The sequence below is a fragment of the Sprattus sprattus genome (assembly GCF_963457725.1).
Source record: "Sprattus sprattus genome assembly, chromosome: 2".
Classification (NCBI taxonomy): Eukaryota; Metazoa; Chordata; class Actinopteri; order Clupeiformes; family Clupeidae; genus Sprattus; species Sprattus sprattus.
Genome location: NC_137921.1, coordinates 5,183,950 through 5,203,669, shown reverse-complemented (window position 1 = coordinate 5,203,669; position 19,720 = coordinate 5,183,950). Strand labels below are relative to the sequence as shown.

Genomic DNA, 19,720 nt, shown 5'->3' with positions numbered 1-19,720 from the left:
GTCTTTTTCAAACACCCATGGTCTGCTAGCCTGTGTGCTGAATCTGTGTGCCGTCTCTGTCCAGGTTCGGTTTATTTAGAAGCAGCCAGGTGCTGTGCTGTCTGTCTGTGGTCGCTAGTTGATTCAGTCACTCAGTGTCACGACTGACTTGTGGAGTTTCTAAGCACTTTAAAGTGCCTGTGTGTGTTTGTAAGTGAATATGTGTCTGCCTGTCTGTCTGTCTGTATATTCACCTGCAAAAATCCTGACGTGTTGTCAACTCATCACAGACCCCGCCCTTAAACCCATCCCGAGCGCGGAGCAGCAACAGCCCCAGCAGTGGCGGCCCCCCTCGGCCCAGCGCCGCCCCAGCGAGGTCAGCCAGAGGGATCTGCACTCCCAGATCACCCAGAAGCTGGAGGCCCTGGTCAGGGATAGGGAGCAGGGCACGCCGGCCAAGGAGGCCCGTACCGCAGGCTCCAGCCGATCCCAGACGCCCTGCGGAGGCCTTGGTAGGGCCAAGGCTCTGCTTGTGAAGATGCCCAACCCGATTTCTCTCAAGCCAACACCGATCAAGGCCTCGTCAGAGAAAACGGCCAACACTAAAGCTAAAGTGCGTCCTTCAGACACCAAGGAGGAACCGGCCAACACTAAAGCGAAAGTAAGTCCGTCAGACGCAGGGGAGAAAACGGCCAACACTAAAGCGAAAGTGAGTCCGTCAGACTCCAAGGTAAAAACGGCCAACACTAAAGCGAAAGTAAGTCCGTCAGACGCAGGGGAGAAAACGGCCAACACTAAAGCTAAAGTCAGTCCGTCAGACATCAAGGAGAAACCAGCCCAAGGGAGTGCTCCAAGGCAGAAGGCAAGTCGTTTTTTTTGTGGGTTCTTTCCAGGGGTTTCATCCAAAGCAGGCCTTCCTCAGCGCTCCCATAAAGTGCAACAGATACACATAAACTACAGTGGGCATGTCAGATTATTGCACCCTTAGAAGGTAAATAGACAATTGGCAGCTGGGGGTGGACCAACCAACTGAAAGTTTTTTAGTAGGAAGGCCCCTGTACGCTACTGACCGGGCTCAAACGTTCCACCGTTCAGTCATTTTTTGTTGACTATATACTATCTAACTGCTGTCTTGAGGTCTGGAAATGCCAGTACATTTAACATTCCTTACAAATTGTCTTCACCTGCTGAATTTCTTTGACGTGTTTGACCAGAAATCAGAAGGGGTGACAGACAATATGTTGAAGTTCATCTCCAGCCATTACCAAGGCAAGGGCTGTGTTAAGGATTCAGGCCCACTGGTGGCTAGTGTCAGCAATAAGAGGTGAGACATGCTGACAGAGCCAGCTGTTGTCATTTACCCTTATACCCTTTTTTATATTTTTATACTTTTTTTTTTTTTTTAAAGCAAGGTATAACCTGTGTTTGGCTTAATTCCTTTCTTTTAAAATGTTCTTGGTCTTTTAGGTCTTTTTTTGATAAAAGTTGGTCCCTTGCTGTGAGTAAAGTTACACATAAATATCTGTCCATATTTATAAAGAAAGAAATATTCTCTATTTATCTGTTTATTGCATGAAGGCTGTCAAGTTTCTCGTATTACATTTTTTTAGGTAAAAGGAAACAGTAATGGCTCAGGGTTTTTGAAATCATTTGAAATGTCCAAGAAGGCTGACGTCAGCGAGTATGTGAACCATTCTCATGTATTACTTGTTAAATTATTACTTTTTACTTGAAGGCGCACAGGGCATGTTTAACCTTGATTTAATTTTTTTAAGGGATGTCTATGCATTCGACACGAAGACGCCATCTAGCACTGGAGTAAGGACATCCTTTGTGCACGTTTCATAACATACACGCTTGCCACGTGGAGCCGAAAGCCTGTATCTCACTCTGGTGTTTTTATCTTGTAGAAAATCTTCAAGAAGGCCTCTGACAAATCTGTTATGGAGTCCAGGTATTGAGATTTCTGATTCAACACTTCCCCCTAGTGGTTGAAAGCGGGTAGTTGGCAGTCTGCTTCTGCCGTCACAATTTGTCTCCTAAATGGCACTGCAGTTATCACATGTTATTATTGACAAAATGAATGCCACTCAGTCTGTGATGTTTTATGTTAGACGTTCACTCTCTTTCCCAGTGCCATCAGCAGCTCTTTCATAATGAATGCCACTCAGTCTGTGATGTTTCATGTTAGACGTTCTCTCTCTCGCAGTGCCATCAGCAGCTCGTTCGCCCTTTCTGTGTCTGCAAAGAAGGCCCCTTCTGACAGGGTTGGTCCATCAGTTTCTCAAGTGTAATCGGAAGAAGTGTTTACTATTAAATAGTTGTTTACATATACGTAACCATATCCAATCCAATATACAATTTGTATTACTATCACTACTATTACTATACCAAGTTTATGTTCCTTATGCAGCTCATGACTTTTGTTTTCTAATGAAGACTTTGTGGAATCATGTTTAATTGGTAGAGAATTAGTAGTTTACATATACGTAACAATAGTAGTTTACATATACGTAACACTTGTGCATATATCTGCATTGATGAGTTTATAAAAGAATAAAACGTTTGTTTTTAAAAGGTTAAACCCTTTCAAAGACTCAAAAGTCTAGTGTAATTTGTCAGACATCGATTTAGTACACAGTCAGCATTAAACTAAATCTAGTATATATATACTGTATATTATTCTCTAAATTCCCACGGGTCACAGATCACAGCGTTTTCCCTGATATGATGCTTCTCCTCTCCCAGCCTCACTCTGTGTGTTTTTTGCCCCTCAGGTGTTCAGCCGTCACCTGAAGAAGCACCTGTTCAGCGACACAGACACAGACCGAGACAAAGAGAACGCCACAGACGTCAGCTGGCTCAGGGACTCCGCCCGCAGGCCCAAACCCAAAGTGGCCGACTACAGCCGCCAGCCGACCAAACCCTGCCCAGCGCCATGCAGCACAGGTGGGCTCACTGGACTAGAGATCAGGTCGGAGAGGCAATCTGGGTGAAAGTGAAAAGTGAAAGTCCTCTCTATGGCAGAGGTGGTGTAGACACACACACTCTGAAATCCACCTCTGCATTTAACCCATCCAGGGAAGTGACACACACACAGTGAAGTGAGGTTACACATTAACCTGGAGCAGTGAGCTGCCTTTGATTGAACCGGCCACCCTACGGTTTCCAGCCTGAAACCCTAACCAGTAGGCCACGGCTGCCCATGCAATATATTTAACATATATATATATATATATAATAGAGGCAATCTGGGGTGGCAAGGACAGGGTCTGTGAGCTGTGGGGTGTGCCTCATCAAAGAGAGAGAATGGATGACAATCTTAATTAGTCTATGACACATACAGATTTGTTTTCAAACGCCAGCCACAGAGAAGAACAGTCATTGGGCCTTGGTTTCAGGCTTTAGAATGCAGAATTTTAAAGATGGAGTTTCAGAGTGTCGGCATTCTCTACCAATTAAGCAGGATTCCACAAAGTCTTCATTAGAAAACAAAAAACATGAGCTGCACTAGGAATATAAACTTGGTGTAGTAATAGTAGTTATAGTAATAGTAATTGTAAATTGGATTGGATATTGTTACTCTGTGCTACTGTTGTAAAAGTGTGCACCAGGGTAAACGCTACTGTTGTTTAAGTAAATACAGTACTGTGGACTTTGGCCTTTGGCTTTAACAGGAAGTATCTAGCCCAGTTCCCATTAGAAGGCTGTTGCTGTAGCTGTTAACTATTGTCATTGAGGTTCACGGAGAATTACTATTGACCCCGACTCCACTGTATGAAGTCCACAGGGGTAAAAGCTTTTGCAGAACTGAGACCTGACTGGTTACTTCTAACAGTGCAAAAATGTTTACTTGTGCAATGTTTACTTGTTTCCTCAGACAAACATTTCACTTTTTCTCTTGTAGATGTGTCGCCAGACCAGCCTGCTCCTTCTCCCAAACCCCTGAAGGAGCAAGCCAAGCCGAAGAGGGTGAGTTAATGAGATCTCTCCATAATGGACCTGTTTGTTTCTCCTTGGGATCAAATAAACAGGATAATTCAACCATCTGTGGTCCCGCCATCTGCTCTGCTGGAGAGGCGAATAGACCGCCGCGCAGGTGGAAACCCAGAATGTGTCTGATTAAGCCAAAGATAGATGCCTCATTAACATGTCTGGGCTCGCAAATATCTCATAGTGCTATGAATGGTGTTAAACCATTATACTTACACTGTTAATAGTGACACAAGTTCGTTTGAAAGACGATTGGTGCACTACACCACATAGCAAGAGCTACTGTTCATACATAGAAAATGTATGAACAGTAGCTTTCATTTTGAAATGGAAATAGAGTCTTGGCCGTTCTCATGCCTCAGTCTCAAAGGGAAAAGGGAGCTCTCACTGGTGGTCTGGTTGAGTCTTTGTGCTAGAATCCATAATTATGTTAGAAAAGTTAAACGTTTAGCTAATTACTGTAGTTATATTGCTGGGGAGCATATTTTCTGGTAATTTGTGGTAAGCATGGGACTGAGATTAGCTAAATGCTAAATGCAGTTTTTTTGTGGACAAGAAATCAACATTTAAAAAGATCAACTTGTAAGAAGAATTAAACGTGAAGTGAGATCAATATGTACGTTTGTATAAAGATCTAATTTGATGAAGAATATAACGTGAAGTATGAATCATTAAGTTGGGCCAAAGGTGAAGCAAATAGTCCCTGGATAACTGAACGGTGAAAAATAATAATATTTGTATATAATATAAAATATAATATTTGTATGTTTATTTTATGCTTTCTATTTGTATGTTTATTGTATGGTTTGAATTAAACAACTAAAATGTGCGAAATTGTGGGTCCGAGTGCCACACCAGTTGAGACCCACTGTCCTTCAATCTGACGTGCTTGTGTGGCGTAAAGCACACAGGTGATGTGGTGTGGTTGTTCCCTAACCTAAACCAAGTGTCTGCAATCACAGAAAAGGCCTCAGAAGAAGCCTGTGGAGCCAAAGCCTGTGGAGCCGAAGCCGGTGGAGCCGAAGCCGGTGGAGCCGAAGGCTGCTGCCAGGCCCTCCGCAGTTGCCAAGGGGACGAGCAGAAGGCCCCGCAGGGCCGCGGCTGTGGACGTGTCCTACAGGGAAGCCTCAGACCACTCGGAGACTGAAGAACCTCCAGCCATACCAGTGAGGTTTACATATGAGCATATGCCACTTGGCTACTGAAGCCATGGTTATTGTATATAGCACATAGGACGGGGGACAAGCACAGAAGGGTGCTTTAGTAAACTAGCATAGTAATACAATCACTAAACTAATAATAATTGGCTACTGAAGCCATGGTTATTGTATATATATATAGCACACAGGACGAGGGACAAATGCAGTTGTTGCAGAAGGGTGCTTTAGTAATGAAAAAGTAAAGTAAAAGGGAAAGCAATAAAACTAGTATTGTAATAAATTACTACAATAAAATTACTATACTAATAATCATAGTTTGTTGATTTAAAATCTTCAGCTGTACCATAGTAAAACAATCGCCTTAAAGTGTGTTGTGCATTGCAGGCTAAGAGCTCTTCATAACAGTCCAACCTCAGAGAGCTGTCATTGTTGTTTTTGGTGATGGTGGTGATCTTTTAAACTGTTGTAAAGCACTCTCTCACAAAGCGTGTTGTGCGTTTGTAGACTAAGAAGCGGAGGACCGCTGACCCTCCAGATGTGACTGAGAGGCCAGCGCCTCCCCCGCCGGAGGTGAAGAAGATGAAGAAGGTTTCTCCCCCGCCGGAGGTGAAGAAGATGAAGAAGGTTTCTCCCCCGCAGGAGGTGAAGAAGATGAAGAAGGTTTCTCCCCCGCAGGAGAAGCCTGTTAAACCTCCTCCTCAGGACTCCTGGGCCGTTAAACCTCCTCCTCAAGACTCCTGGGCCGTTAAACCTCCTCCTCAGGACTCCTGGGCCAGCAGACTGGCCTCCTCCCACTTCAGCCCTCCCCCTATGGAGCACATGAGATGTAAGAGCAGCCGTGACACAAAACACCAGGGTACAGATCCCATTGGGAGATCAACAACAACAAAAAGGGCTAGAAGTGCACTCAGAGAGCGCAGGCCTCCGTCATGCAACGTTAGCAAAAGGGAAACTAAATTTGTGTATCCGTCCCTGTGATTTAGATCCGTTCCAAAATGTTATGGGATCCTCCTTGGCCCATGTTGCACCCTGCCACCAAGTTTCATGGAAACCAGGCTGGTACAGACAGACAAACGAACCACACCAAAAACGTTCAAAATACATTCCGATCGTAATACATTCGAAATTGGAAGTTTTTGCCTGTTTCAGATTTTACCCAGAATCTGACCCGGCTGAACTCAAATATTGCTTTGAGAAACATGACCCTGCCCGTACAGCGTGTAACAGGGATTTAACATTTTATTATTTAGCGGACATTTTTATTCATCACAGTCACTGTACAGGTGAAGACCACATAGGATTTGAACAAATTGCCTCTTCTTTTCTGTAAAATGACACAGCAGTTTTTTTTTGTATAACCCATTTTTTTTCGGTTTCCAGCTGCAGCGAGGTCTCCGCCACTGATGCTGTCTCCCACCACCCCCCTCCTCCTTCTCTGCCTCTCCCCTGTGGCGCGCCCCTCTCCCCTGCCCACCCTGGAGATGCCCAAGCCTATGATGGGCATCCAGGCCTCCTCCTTCTACAAGCCTGCAGGGGGGGGTAAAGACAAGCTAAAGACCCCCAGCCTGCCTGTCCTCCCCACACCCAACAGCAGGACCCCCCGCATCGCCAGCTGCCGCAGGTCATGCGACTCAGAGGTCAGTGCTGGCACGCCAGGGGTTAAAGGTCATTGTTGGCATGTTAAGGGTCATGTGATGCTATGTGAAGTGTGTGTCAGAATCGAGACGTGTGCCTTCATGTTTTTGTTTTTATATTTTAGCAGTAGTTTGTGTATAATCCTTTAAAAGAATGTTTGAGGAACTAAAGAACAGCTGACTTGACCTTGGTATTTAATTGGAATTTTTAGGCTGAATACCAATAAACTATATATTTCTGTATCTGTATAACTGTATAAATATGTACGTCAAAGCCACATGAGAGATGTCACAAGCACTTTTATTAAAACAGACTGCAAAGACTTATCACTGTTACCCTTAGATAGATGCAAAACATGTAAAATATATTAATTAAATAGCTTATATTAAATACACATTTTACACAGCCTTTTGAGCTGTTTTATACCATAAAGTTGATGTTATAATTCACTTTAGTGTCCGTGCCATCCGTCACAGAAAATACAAGTTCAGTGTCCAATAGTGATTCATCAGAGCCCCGTCTTGACTGGATAACTGTGGCCCCTTCCATGCAGATATTTTAATACAACTTTACTACTGACATTGTACATTATCTAACTAGTGCTAGCTACGATCATATGACCTCAGTAAGACCATGGCTCTCATACTATGTTTGTTTAACCGTGTCTTATTCCGACCAGCAGTCTGGGTCAGATTAATAATACCGTCATGCATATAAATGCAGGTACAAACCTGGTAATATTCTGTCTGTCATGCGTCTGGTTCCATGTTCCTTCCTGTAATCCCAGCATCTCCAGCTGAGCCCAGTCCACTCCCTGCTATATATATATTTTAGCAGTAGTTTGTGTATAATTATTTAAAAGAATGTTTGAGGAACTAAAGAACAGCTGACTTGACCTTGATATTTAATTGGAATTTTTAGGCTGAATACCAATAAACTATATATTTCTGTATGTATAAGTGTGATAAATATGTAAGTCAAAAGCCACATTTCACAAGCACTTTTATTAAAACGGACTGCAAAGACTGTTATCACTGTTACCATTATACAGATGCAAAACATGTAAATTGAAAATTATATAAATTAAATATCTTATGTTAAAAGTACCGACATGCATATAAATGCAGGTAAAACACTGCGTCTGGTTCCATGTTCCTTCCTGTAATCTCAGCATCTCCAGCTGAGCCCAGTCCACTCCCTGCTCTCACCGCTCTCCCCGGCCCAGCCCCTCCTCACCTCCACGGGCCTGGAGAAGTCTCCGGAGGGCTCTCCGCTCAAGTCCATCGACCTCGACCAGCAGCTGCGAGACTTCATCAAGGCGCACGAGACCGACAAGGACTCCGTCATCTCCATGGTGACCCTGAGCCAGTCCTCGCACCTGTCCGTCAACAATGTGGCAATACTCTGTACTGAAATTGAGGTATGGATTGTCTAGAGCTTTTTCGTCAGTTAAAACTCCACAACCATATCTGTAGTCTAACAGTTCTTGGTCCATTTCATGGATAGTAAGTGTTAGACTATGTGGGTTGGATGTTGATTATTTTGTCATGTTGTAAACATAAAATCATTTTTGCGTTGTAGAAGACTCCTGCTTCCAGTAGGGGGCGTGAGAACAGCGAACAGACATTGCATTCAGGTGAGCGTGTTCTACACCACTCTGTTTTACAAGCACCCAGATGGGAGTGGGGTGGGACTCCTACATGTTTTATTTATTACTTTAACTGACTGGCTGGTCCAAAGGTTTGCCAGTGCAATATGTGCAAATTTGATGCCACCCAAAACATTTTACAATATTATTAATTTTTTTTAATTTTCAATATTTATTATTTTCTTAAGGCGTGTAGTGAGGATTGTGGCGTCTTAATTGGCTAAGCAATACGCCTCCTCAATTTTCATACTTTAAAGGAGTCATCGTATGCCCAATGACATGTCTGTAAAATACTTGCCTGTTCCTTTAAATGCTAATGAGCCAGCTAACCCCTCCCCCCCCCACATCCGTGGGGTGTTTTAGAATTTGGTCTTCAAAAGGAAGTTTCTGAATGATTAGTTAACTTTATCTCACAGTTTTTTTAGCTTAAAAAAAGTATATGGTACTCACTTCCTTTTTGGCAGCTTCTCCACCGATTTCGATTGGTCGTGATAGACAGACACTTTTGCAAACCTGAGTAACTTTTCGCAAAGCCTGTTGTGGGGCTTGGTCTGAAGATCATCTGTGCCAATTTTGGTGAATATTGGACAAAAGTTGTGGCCTGTGAAAACCTTTGCATGAATTCCAGTAGAGCGGAAAGTTGGACACCCTTCATTTTTTTGTAAATCAGGCATATGGTTCAAAAGTTACGTCTATAAATGCACCAACCAACTTGGTAGCGCTGGATTGCTCGAGGCACAGACATGAAACTTATTGAAAAGAATCAGGAGAGTGTCCTCAGTTAGTGTGCCCAGTTCTAACCATACGAAACAGGTTCTCTTTTTTGCACTTCAGGACTTCAGCTGAAGTATCAACGGTAACCTCTCTCCTCTGGGACCTCTGTCATGAGTTGGAACATTGTTTGGCCTCCAGAGGCTGTCTAAAGGACTCTCACCTGCTTCGTTTCCATTGCCTTTGTCTGTTTTCGCGCCATTTTCAGTAAACACCTGCTTGTTAGGGTTTTGGAATTTTTTAATCTCCTGTTTAGTTTAACCTTTTGCTGCTAAAGTTAACTTTGCTGTTTTGCCCGTCCTTTTTTTTTGCTCTGGACCCCTCGAGTTGCTCTCTGTTTTTGATTCATACCTTCTGAGCTTTAACTTCAGTTCCTGACTCTGGTCCTTGCAATCTCATTCAGTTTGTGCAACAAAATTAAGACAGAGACACATTCACATATATGTATGTATATGCATGTATTTATACATACATACAGAAGGCTACAAATGTAGATACATATATTCAACTCCTGAAACAAAGAACAGTAAAAGATTGATCACAAGATTGATTAAATCACTGTTGTTTCCCTATCCTACCATAAATCATTATAGTTCATCTTTAAACATGGGAAAGGACAAAATGCGAATTTTGCCTAAAAGAAAGTATGTATATATAGTGAGGCTTCCTTAGTTTCTATATGTAGCCTAAACACTTCCAAGTCCCAAGAAAAGTAGTGGTTCCCAGCATAGTAAGACCTAACATAACACCGGACCCATTACCCAGAGCTTCCTCTTCAGCTGCTCCTGCTGCCACTGCCTCTGCTGCTCCACCTGCCTCTGCTGCTCCAGCGGCAGCTGCCTCTGCTGCTCCAGCGGCAGCTGCCTCTGCTGCTCCACCTGCCTCTGCTGCTCCACCTGCCTCTGCTGCTCCACCTGCCTCTGCTGCTCCACCTGCCTCTGCTGCTCTCACTACCACTGCTGCTCCTGCAGCAGCTGCCTCTTATTCTCCAGCAGCCTCTGCTTCTCCTGCTGCCTCTGCTGATCCAGCTGCCTCTGCTGCCTCTGCTGCTTCAACTGCTTCTGCTGCTCCCACTGCTCCAGCTGCCGCTGCAGCTCCTGCTCCTGCTGCTCCCACTGCCTCTGCTTCTCCAGCAGCCTCTGCTGATCCAGCTGCCTCTGCTGCTTCAACTGCTTCTGCTGCTCCCACTGCTCCAGCTGCCGCTGCAGCTCCTGCTCCTGCTGCTCCCACTGCCTCTGCTGCTCCTGCGGCAGCTGCCTCATATTCTCCAGCTGCCTCTGCTTCTCCAGCAGCCTCTGCTGATCCAGCTGCCTCTGCTGTTCCAGCAGCCTCTGCTGCTCCTGCTGCTCCCACTGCCTCAGCTGTTCCTGCTGCTCCTGCTGCAGCTCCTGCTCCTGCTGCTCCCACTGCCTCTGCTTCTCCAGCTGCCTCTGCAGCTCCTGCAGCTCCTGCTTCAACTGCCTCTGCTGCTCCTGCTGCTCCCACTGCCTCTTCTGTTCCAGCTGCCTCTTATTCTCCATCAGCCTCTGCAGCTCCTGCTTCAACTGCCTCTGCTGCTCCTGCTGCTCCTGCTTCTGCTGCTCCCACTGCCTCTGCTGCTCCTGCTTCAACTGCCTCTGCTGCTCCTGCTTCAACTGCCTCTGCTGCTCCTGCGGCAGCTGCCTCTGCTTCTCCAGCTGCCTCTGCTGCTCCTGCTCTCGCTGCCTCTGCTGCTCACCCTGCGCCTGCGCCGGCTGCCTTTGCTGAGCCTGCTGCAGAGATAAGGACAGCTGTAGCTTCCCTTCATCTAGCTGTTTGTTCAGGTCATCAAACTGGTCTGTCAGGTTGATAATGTTCATCGCCTGGAAGAGCCAGCTTGTGTTGGTATGATGCAGCAGCTCATTTGCAGAAGTTTGGATCTTCTTGAGATTCATCTGGGCTCTTTTCACCTCGTCGTTGTCCAGATCTATATCTCTCAAAGCAGCCACAGCACTCTCTATGACCCTGACTTTCTCTACCAGCCGATTCTTGTTGCTGTTGAACTTGTTGTACCCCAAATACAACGGTGAGACCCATCCGTAGAGTTTAAAAACCATATCTCCGGCTTTAAAGGAAGAGAAAAAAAGATTGTTATTTTTTAATATTTCTTAAAAATAGTTTTTTGAATTTGAAACATATATATGCAAAACAAAATCCCAGGAAGCGGCGATGTAAAGTGCAGGTTGCCTAATGCTGAAACGATGGCCTAGAACCAAAATATGCTATCTTTCCAAGTGCATTGTGTTGCCTCTTGGTGTTTGATTTAGTGGAAAGCTTAAACGTTGCATCACACTTCACTTCAATATACACAACAAGTTATTCCTGGATTCACATTCTGCTTGTAAAACATGTTTAACTACGACAAAAACGTCAATTTAATGTTTTTTTTTTTTTACCTTTAACAAAGTCCATTGTGCAGTCCCCCTGAGAAAGTGAATAGGTGTCAGGATCCTGCTCTGTCTTCGTTTTGTGTTTCTTTGCTCCCGACTATTTGTTTATTTTGTCATGTGACATCCTGGTTTTTTCCCTCAACCTGTTCCCAATCATCACCCTGTTTATTTAACTGTGTGCTTTCCTGTATTCCTTCTCTGCCTTCCGTCCATGTTTTTTGTGTTTTTGCTCTGCCTGTTTTTGGATTCATTGTCTTGATCCATATCTCTCACAGCAGCCACTTTACTCTCTAGGGCATACTTACTTACTAGTGAGATACAGTCTAGGCAAATAGCCAATGAAGGCGGAAACATGTAAACAAACTAACATGAATCACGTGCTGTTCCTAGGCCCCAGCTACCACCCTACGCACCACCCCTCAAAGTCCGACAGGAGTCACACAGACATAGAGCAGGAAGACGAGAATTATGAGGAGGAGGTGGAGGAGGAGGAAGATGTGAGGAGTGCACCAAGGGAGAAGGCCCTCAAGATGAAGCCGAGGAAACTGTTCAAAGAGAAAGAGAAAGGTATGTTTCAGATGCCAGTGCAACAAGAACAAATTTAATCCTAGCCAAAGCATTTTGCAATACTATTTTCAGTATTATTAACAGCGTGTAGTGAGGATTGTGGCGTGAAAATTGGCTAAGCAATACGCGTCCTTAATTTTCATACTTTAATAGATACTAGTTCACTAGGTTGGATGGGTTTTGTTGTTTTTTGGGCCTTCGTGGATTACAATTACAGTTAGTTATTTGCCGTTGTTACCAACAAGGCCCCAGCTATCACACAGACATAGAGAAGGAAGACAAGGATGATGAAGAGGAGGAGGAGGAGGAAGATGTGAGGGGTGCACAAAGGGAGAAGGTCCTCAAGAAGAAGCCGATTAAACTGTTCAAAGAGAAAGGTTTGTTTCAGCTGCCAGTGGGCCACTTTATGACTTTATAACTGTTATTTGGCATACTTACTTACTAGTGAGATTCAGTGTAGGGCTGAACGATTTGGGAAAATAATGAAATTGCGATTATTGCAAATAGCCAATGAAGGCGGAAACATGTAAACAAACTAACATGAATCACGTGCTGTTCCCAGGCCCCAGCTACCACCCTACGCACCACCCTTCGAAGTTAGACAGGAGTCACACAGACATAGAGAGGGAAGATGAGGAAGAGGAAGAGGAGGAAGATGTGAGGAGTGCACTAAGGGAGAAGGCCCTCAAGAAGAAGCCGATGAAGCTGTTCAGAGAGAAAGAGAAAGGTATGTGAGACAGGCCAATTTAATAATTAATTTAGTTGTTTTTATTTTACTATTTAATAGATGCTTTTATCCAAAAAACGTACTTCACAGGTATGGCAAGGTGCATTTTTAGTCAGCATGTGTACACCAAGAAGAGAAATGGAATACAAGAAATAGCATTTTTCTAGAATTTTCCTATCCTTAACATAAAATCCCGACATGCAGTAGACTGAGTTCTGAACATGCTTGCTTACATATGGAGGCGTGGGACTGTTGTGTAAAGAAGCTGCATTTTGGCCTTTAAGCAGCACGGCTGAAGCAACCAGAAAAGAAGCAAAGCAGCTCAGAGCAAGATGAGGAGGAGGAGGAGGAGGAGGAGCAGGAGGTGCAGAGTATCAGAGGCAAGAAGAGTAGGAGGGCGGTCAAAACTACGAAGAAGTCCTACTACACTAAGCAGACAGACGGCACGAGCACAGGTAGAATTGTTTCTCTTTTTAATACACATTTTGAACACTCACCAGGTGGCAACTGCATGTTGACCTACCTTCATAAACTAAAAATATAATTCAGAAGCGATCTTTCACCATGACAAAACATACAGATATTAGTATGAGCCTGTGAGGAATTAGTTTTTATTTTGTATTGTCATTAATATTATATGTATAACTATATGTTAATTAATGTTAATATTAGTATTTTGTGTTGGACATTAGTAGTACAGTCATGCAGTTCCCAGCCAACCCACAGTGGTTATATATTATATTTATATGACTTTATATATTATATTAATATGTCTTTATATATTATATTTATGTCTTTATATATTATATTTATATTACTTTATATATTATATTTATATGTCTTTATATATTATATTTTTGTCTTTATACGTATATTATATTTATATACCTTTATATATTATATTGATATGTCTTTATATATTATATTTATATGACTTTATATATTATATTTATATGTCTTTATATATTATATTTATGTCTTTATATATTATATTTATGTCTTTATATATTATATTTATGTCTTTATATATTATATTGATATGTCTTTATATATTATATTTATATGTCTCTATATATTATATTTATGTCTTTATACGTATATTATATTTATATGCCTTTATATATTATATTGAAATGTCTTTATATATTATATTTGTATGTCTTTATATATATATATGTATATGCCTGATTGTTGACCTGCATCTCCTTGGTGGCAGTGGAGAACATGGAGGTGGAGATGGTGTCCAGCGCCAGCAGCAGCTGGAAGACGGGCCTGGAGGGGGACGTGGACCCGGACGCCGTGCACACGGAGATGATCAGCACCTCGCAGGAGATGGGCTACGTCTGCCGAGAGTTCAGCACCGAACTCACCAGGAAGTTTAAGGTACGACCCGGAAGGAGGCTGAACGGACAGTACAGTAATACACTGATTATCGAGTCTGAGCTCAGACTACAGTAATACACTGATTATCAACTCTGAGCTCTGAGTACAGTAATACACTGATAATCGACTCTGAGCTCAGAGTACAGTACTACACTGATTATCAACTCTGAGCTCAGAGTACAGTTATACACTGATTATCGACTCTGAGCTCAGAGAACAGTACTACACTGATTATCGACTCTGAGCTCAGAGTACAGTACTACACTGATTATCAACTCTGAGCTCAGCAGGCCTACGTTGAGTCTTCAGAAGTTACTGGTAGACAAACAGTACCCGATTTGATGTTCTGAATCACCCCTACAAACACACTCTTAGATATACATACAAAGCAGTTTACAGTAAGACATTTAATATGAACTTTACTTTGAGGAAACTGTGTGGTTACTAGACATACATCTAAGGCATAATGTATAGTCACCCTTGGAAAAATTATCCCTTTTCTTCAGCATAAATCCCATCTCTTCAGCATTCTGAAGAGCCGGATAATCAACAGGCATTCATGATCTGTTGATCTAATAGACACACACACACAAATAAACACGGCAGAGTACACTGATATATTTAATAACAAACTCCTCTTTGAACTCTATGATTGTGAATTACTGCCATGCATACATGAATGGGACAGTGGCAGCCACTAATCCCCACACAGCAGTGCTAAAGCGTCCCCACCTGTCATGCTTTGGTTCATTGCCGGCCCTTAACCCTTCCAAAACGATGTGCGCCCGTGGGGCGTTTGGTGGTATTTCTATTAATAGAATGTAAAATCTCCGCGAGTTTTTGTCCTCCAAACATAAAACTAACACCATGAGAAAGCTTGAATCTTCTAGTTTTCAAATATATCCAGTTCGAAACAAACAAATGAATGAGCACTTTGTAAGGAGAATACAGGTAAAGCCTTGCATATTTCTCTCTCAGAGTGTATAAGCAACCAGTGATTGCCCACCCATTAGCAGATTAGGGCTATTCATATGATAAGATCATGGTAAATCTCCGATCGCTATTGGGTAATGACGTTGCAGTAAAACGTGAGAAAACGCCCCATTTTTCCATAAACAAGGCAGCATGTTAGGATGTTTACATTTGGACTGAAGAGATACACGATGGCGAACTCCTTCTCTGCTGCTGAAGCCTTGCGCCAAATTCAAGAAGGCCTAGTCAGCGAGGAGGAAACCACATCCTCGGATGAGAGCGATGACGATATGGAAGATGAACACATGCACTTTGAGCTTCGTCTTTACCCCGTTGAGGACATCCCTGTTGAGTAAGTTTTATTTGTTTATTTGTTCACCTAGCTCTTGTAATGAATGCTGTTGATTAACTTATAGGGAGTAAAATGCTCCTCTGAGTTGAACGAAATATTTTAGTATGCTACTGTTTGCATAGTGAATAAATTACTTTATGCTTCTAAGACTATTGTGGTAGAATATAATTCTCAGAGTTGCGTAAATGATGTTAGGCTATATCAACGATTGTTGTTGACGTTTCGAGTTAGTTGTCTGTGCTGATATACCGTAAGTAAAACTTACTTGGTGACTATATTGCAGCCATTGATGTAAAAATGCAAACGTGTCTTACTGTTATAGCGAGTAAAATGCACGTCGGTATGCTATGAGTTGAATGGAATGTTTAGTATGCTACTATTTGCAGAGCGATTAAATCACTTTATGTCGCTAAGACTATTGTATAGTAGAAAACATATTTAATTAACAGAGTTGGGTAAATGATAACAGGCTACACATATAAACGATTGTTGTCTGTTCTGAGATTATTAAAACATAGAACTACATGGTGACTATATTGCAGCGGATGATGTAAATTGCAATCGCTAAAAACGTGTCTTACTACTGTGGGTAGTCGTTAGTGTAATTATGACGCGTATGGTAGGTGTGAATCAAAACTAGGAGGTGTTTGTGATCGAAACTGTAGTCGTTAGAGCGCTAAAGTGATATGTGTTACAATGCCCGAACATAAAATGAAAGAGCAACAGTTAATTTTATTTTACTTTATTACAGAAACTTGTAGAACATTGCACCTACACCGCCAAGGAAGAGAGCACGCTGTCAGCCTAACCAGATCTGTCGTCATGGAAGTCAGAGGGTGACAATGCAACTCCATCAGCACTGAGGTTTTTTCCTGCAAGGGAGCCTGGTGTGCAGCTGAATGCAGCAGACAACCACACTCCTCTAGACCTCTTCAAGTTGTTCTTTTCAGAGGATGCTGTGGAAACCCTCTGCCAGAACACCAACAAGCAAGCTGCTAGGAGCATTGCCAGAGGTGTAAAGTACAAATGGGTTGATGTTGGAGTTGCTGAATTCTACAGATACATTGGACTGGTTTCTACATGTGCATGATCAAGCTGGATCACATTTCTGACTACTGGAGGAGAAACACCAACTTCTCCATCCCTTTTGTGGCAGATGTGATGGTAAGAGACAGGTACCAAACCATATCATGGAATGTGCATATGAGTGACCCAAGCGAGGACATGGTGAATGATGCCTACCTTTATGTACCTACTTTTATGCACCTTATTGTATGTACCTACTATGCCTTTACTTTTATGCACCTTATTAAATTCACCTTCTTATGCACCAAGCTTGTTTGCAATTTCTTGTATCTACTTTCAAAGCTGATGGTTGTGGGGGAGAGATAGCCACAATGACAGTCCAGGGCCATTGACAAGTGGGCCACTGACAGGTGAGCCATACTGGGGAGGGGCACTCACAAGGCAGTTTACACCTCTTTCATCAATATGCATAGTGGTCTAGGTGGAAAAAAGTGTCACCTTGTAAAATTCTTATAATAAGTGTAGAAATCACACACACTTTCTGAATGCTAAACTCACCTATGTGGAGCAAACACATATGTTTACAAGGTTCAGAGTAAAAAAGAAAACTTCCAAAATATTTACAATGTGTTTTTTGTAAAAAGTCTGAGCACCTCTAAAGCTAGAGTTAATTTTAGTGTCTTTAGATTTCATTTTAATAAAAAACTTTTTTTACTACATTTCTTTTACTCTCATTTTATTATTGCTGAGTTGTTCTAGAATATAATCATAAATTCCACTTTTGCCTTATGGTTTTTAGTTAGTTGAAATATACACAAATATCAGGCATGGCAGACTACCTACCAGAGTCAAAAAAAGCCCTCTGGGTTGGAAGTGTTAAATGCTCCGTGTCTGGGTGAAATCCACCAGAGGGCCTCCTCTTCCCCACTGACACGTTTCCTGTAGCAGGCAGGCCCCTGCTTTAATGGCCTCCATGGCTCCGTCAAGGATGTGAAGCCACTTTAATCTGAACACGCCATGCGGAAGTGAAGCCACTTTAATCTGAACACGCCAAGAGGAATTGCCCAGAGGTCCAGTGAAGGAATCGCTCTGTCATGTGTCGTGTTTCCTCGAGAGTATCCCTTGAAGACTCACCTGCTACGCTTTGGTACAGCAAAGACAAATGAGTTCAGCGGTCCCGTAATAATATGCTTTGGAGCAGTCCTCCAGTGTGACGCTTTCTTTAACCAGCCTCATATCATTAGGTCTGATAACACCCAGCTAATAAAAGCCACGAGGTGTGCCTCGTTACTGAGTGCCAATTAAAGTGGGGATATGTGTGTGTGTGTGTGTGCACCCAGAAACGCACAGACAAGATGGAGCTGTACACTAAGCAGTCCCTGAAGACCGTCCAGCAGCACATGTCCTCCGTCAGCCTGCAGATGAACAAGAACAGGTGAGTGTCTGTGGAAGTGGACAGAATCCAAATCCCTTTTTTTCTCAAAAGGCACAACATACGCAGGAATTTAACTTGGTGAATTGGCACAGTAAGAATAGTAGAATGAAGGATATAAACTAATTTAAAATTTTAAAGAATAGAAAATGATCTAAATAGAAAAATATGACTAGATAAAATAGACTGAATGTGGAGCGGGCGCAGTGATACATGCCTTCATAGTCAGCAGTGGTATGTGTTGCAAAAAACAGTCAACAATCAGTCCAGTCAACAATCAGTCCTATAAGGCAGCTCACTGCTCCGGGTTAGTGTGTAACCTCACTTCCCTGGATGGGTTAAATGCAGAGGTGAATTTCAGAGTGTGTGTGTCTACACCACCTCTGCCATAGAGAGGACTTTCACTTCACTTTCACTTCACTTCATAAGTACCAGGACAGGTACTTATGATACGATAACATGGCAGTTTTATCGTGCCAAACAAGTTTCATAATTAAAAACATAAAAAATGTAACTTTAAAAAGTTGTATTTTTGTCTTGTGGCAGGAGGCAGCGACTGGACAAGGTCCAGCAAACTCTCATAGAGGAGATCGGCAACCTGGAGCAGGATGACAGCGCCCTCAAGAGCATGGAGAAGGAGCTGACGGTGTGTTACCCTTCTGTGTCTTATCCATGTGTGAAAGGGAAAAGGGAATAAGGAAAAGGGAATGAGAAAGATTGGGTGCGAGAGTGAGAAAATGGACTGATACCTAGCTGCACCCATCACCTGTCTGTGTCCCCAATGAGAGAACATATTGCTTTTTTCTCACCTTGCTTCTTTTTATAGGTCTACTGGAAGAAGCAGACCCTGGCTTTCCATTCGTACCAGAACAGAGAGTCTCGGAGGTGAGCAGGGGGCGCCCAGCGTGAGCGTCCACACGGCAATTTGTTATGTCATCCTGTTTGTCTCTCGGCCTGAGGCGGATTGTGCGTCATAAGCGCTTTTTGAGTAGCTCTAGCTTCTTGGAGATTGCCTTGTTGTCTTTGTGTCTCAGAGAGCGCTTGGGAACAGAGTCACATAATCCTGGAGGCCTTTTATGTGTGTGTTTGTGGAACTGAGCCAGTGTTTGCCTCTTAAAAGGCAACCCAAAAGCACTGGGGCAATTACATTATTGAATATTCTCATCAACATGTGTTCCTCGAGTGGGGAAAGGTTTTGTTTTTGTCAGCAGCTCTTTTCCTAGAATCCTTGTAGGTAATGGGATTTGTGTGGTGCGCAGTGTCTCGCTCTAGAGAAGGTTAGCTTGCCTAACTCACTTAGCCTCGTGTCGCGCCACAACATGACACCCCTACGTGTTTCCTCGGCCTGTTTCAGGCTCCAGAACCTGAAGAACACCTTTCAGACAAATGTGTGTCCCAGCCTGGAGTACGAGGAGCAGATCTTCAGCACGGAGGTGAGCCATGATCTCTGGCCCTGTGTCCAAACCATACAAGAACCCACAGAATGCAGCATGTCCTAACAGTTGTGCTAGTCTTACTGTTAGCATTTTTTAGTGTCGTGGATTTCAATGTCGTTACTGTTGTTATGAACATTATCAGCATTGCTATTAATTTAGAAACTGCTTCAACTTGATACATGTAATTAATGTTCTGACATACTTTTGTCTTGCATGCCGTAACTGCATTAA

General features: G+C 43.0%; 1 protein-coding gene across 1 annotated transcript in view; it reads left to right on the top strand.

The window, feature by feature from the left end:
* sycp2 (synaptonemal complex protein 2) overlaps window positions 1-19,720 on the top strand; it is a gene marked incomplete at its 5' end in the record, with an annotated part of 31,825 nt that overhangs the window by 11,254 nt on the left and 851 nt on the right. Inside the window, 24 exon segments of the mRNA XM_080832399.1 lie at window positions 270-583; window positions 585-592; window positions 790-841; window positions 1,194-1,303; window positions 1,447-1,477; window positions 1,590-1,660; window positions 1,755-1,797; window positions 1,890-1,933; window positions 2,189-2,246; window positions 2,757-2,928; window positions 3,887-3,951; window positions 4,935-5,138; window positions 5,637-5,958; window positions 6,513-6,769; window positions 7,939-8,187; window positions 8,349-8,403; window positions 11,985-12,161; window positions 12,724-12,888; window positions 13,173-13,343; window positions 14,105-14,271; window positions 17,962-18,056; window positions 18,600-18,699; window positions 18,880-18,938; window positions 19,408-19,486. Coding sequence (XP_080688525.1) covers window positions 270-583; window positions 585-592; window positions 790-841; window positions 1,194-1,303; window positions 1,447-1,477; window positions 1,590-1,660; window positions 1,755-1,797; window positions 1,890-1,933; window positions 2,189-2,246; window positions 2,757-2,928; window positions 3,887-3,951; window positions 4,935-5,138; window positions 5,637-5,958; window positions 6,513-6,769; window positions 7,939-8,187; window positions 8,349-8,403; window positions 11,985-12,161; window positions 12,724-12,888; window positions 13,173-13,343; window positions 14,105-14,271; window positions 17,962-18,056; window positions 18,600-18,699; window positions 18,880-18,938; window positions 19,408-19,486 — 3,068 coding nt within the window.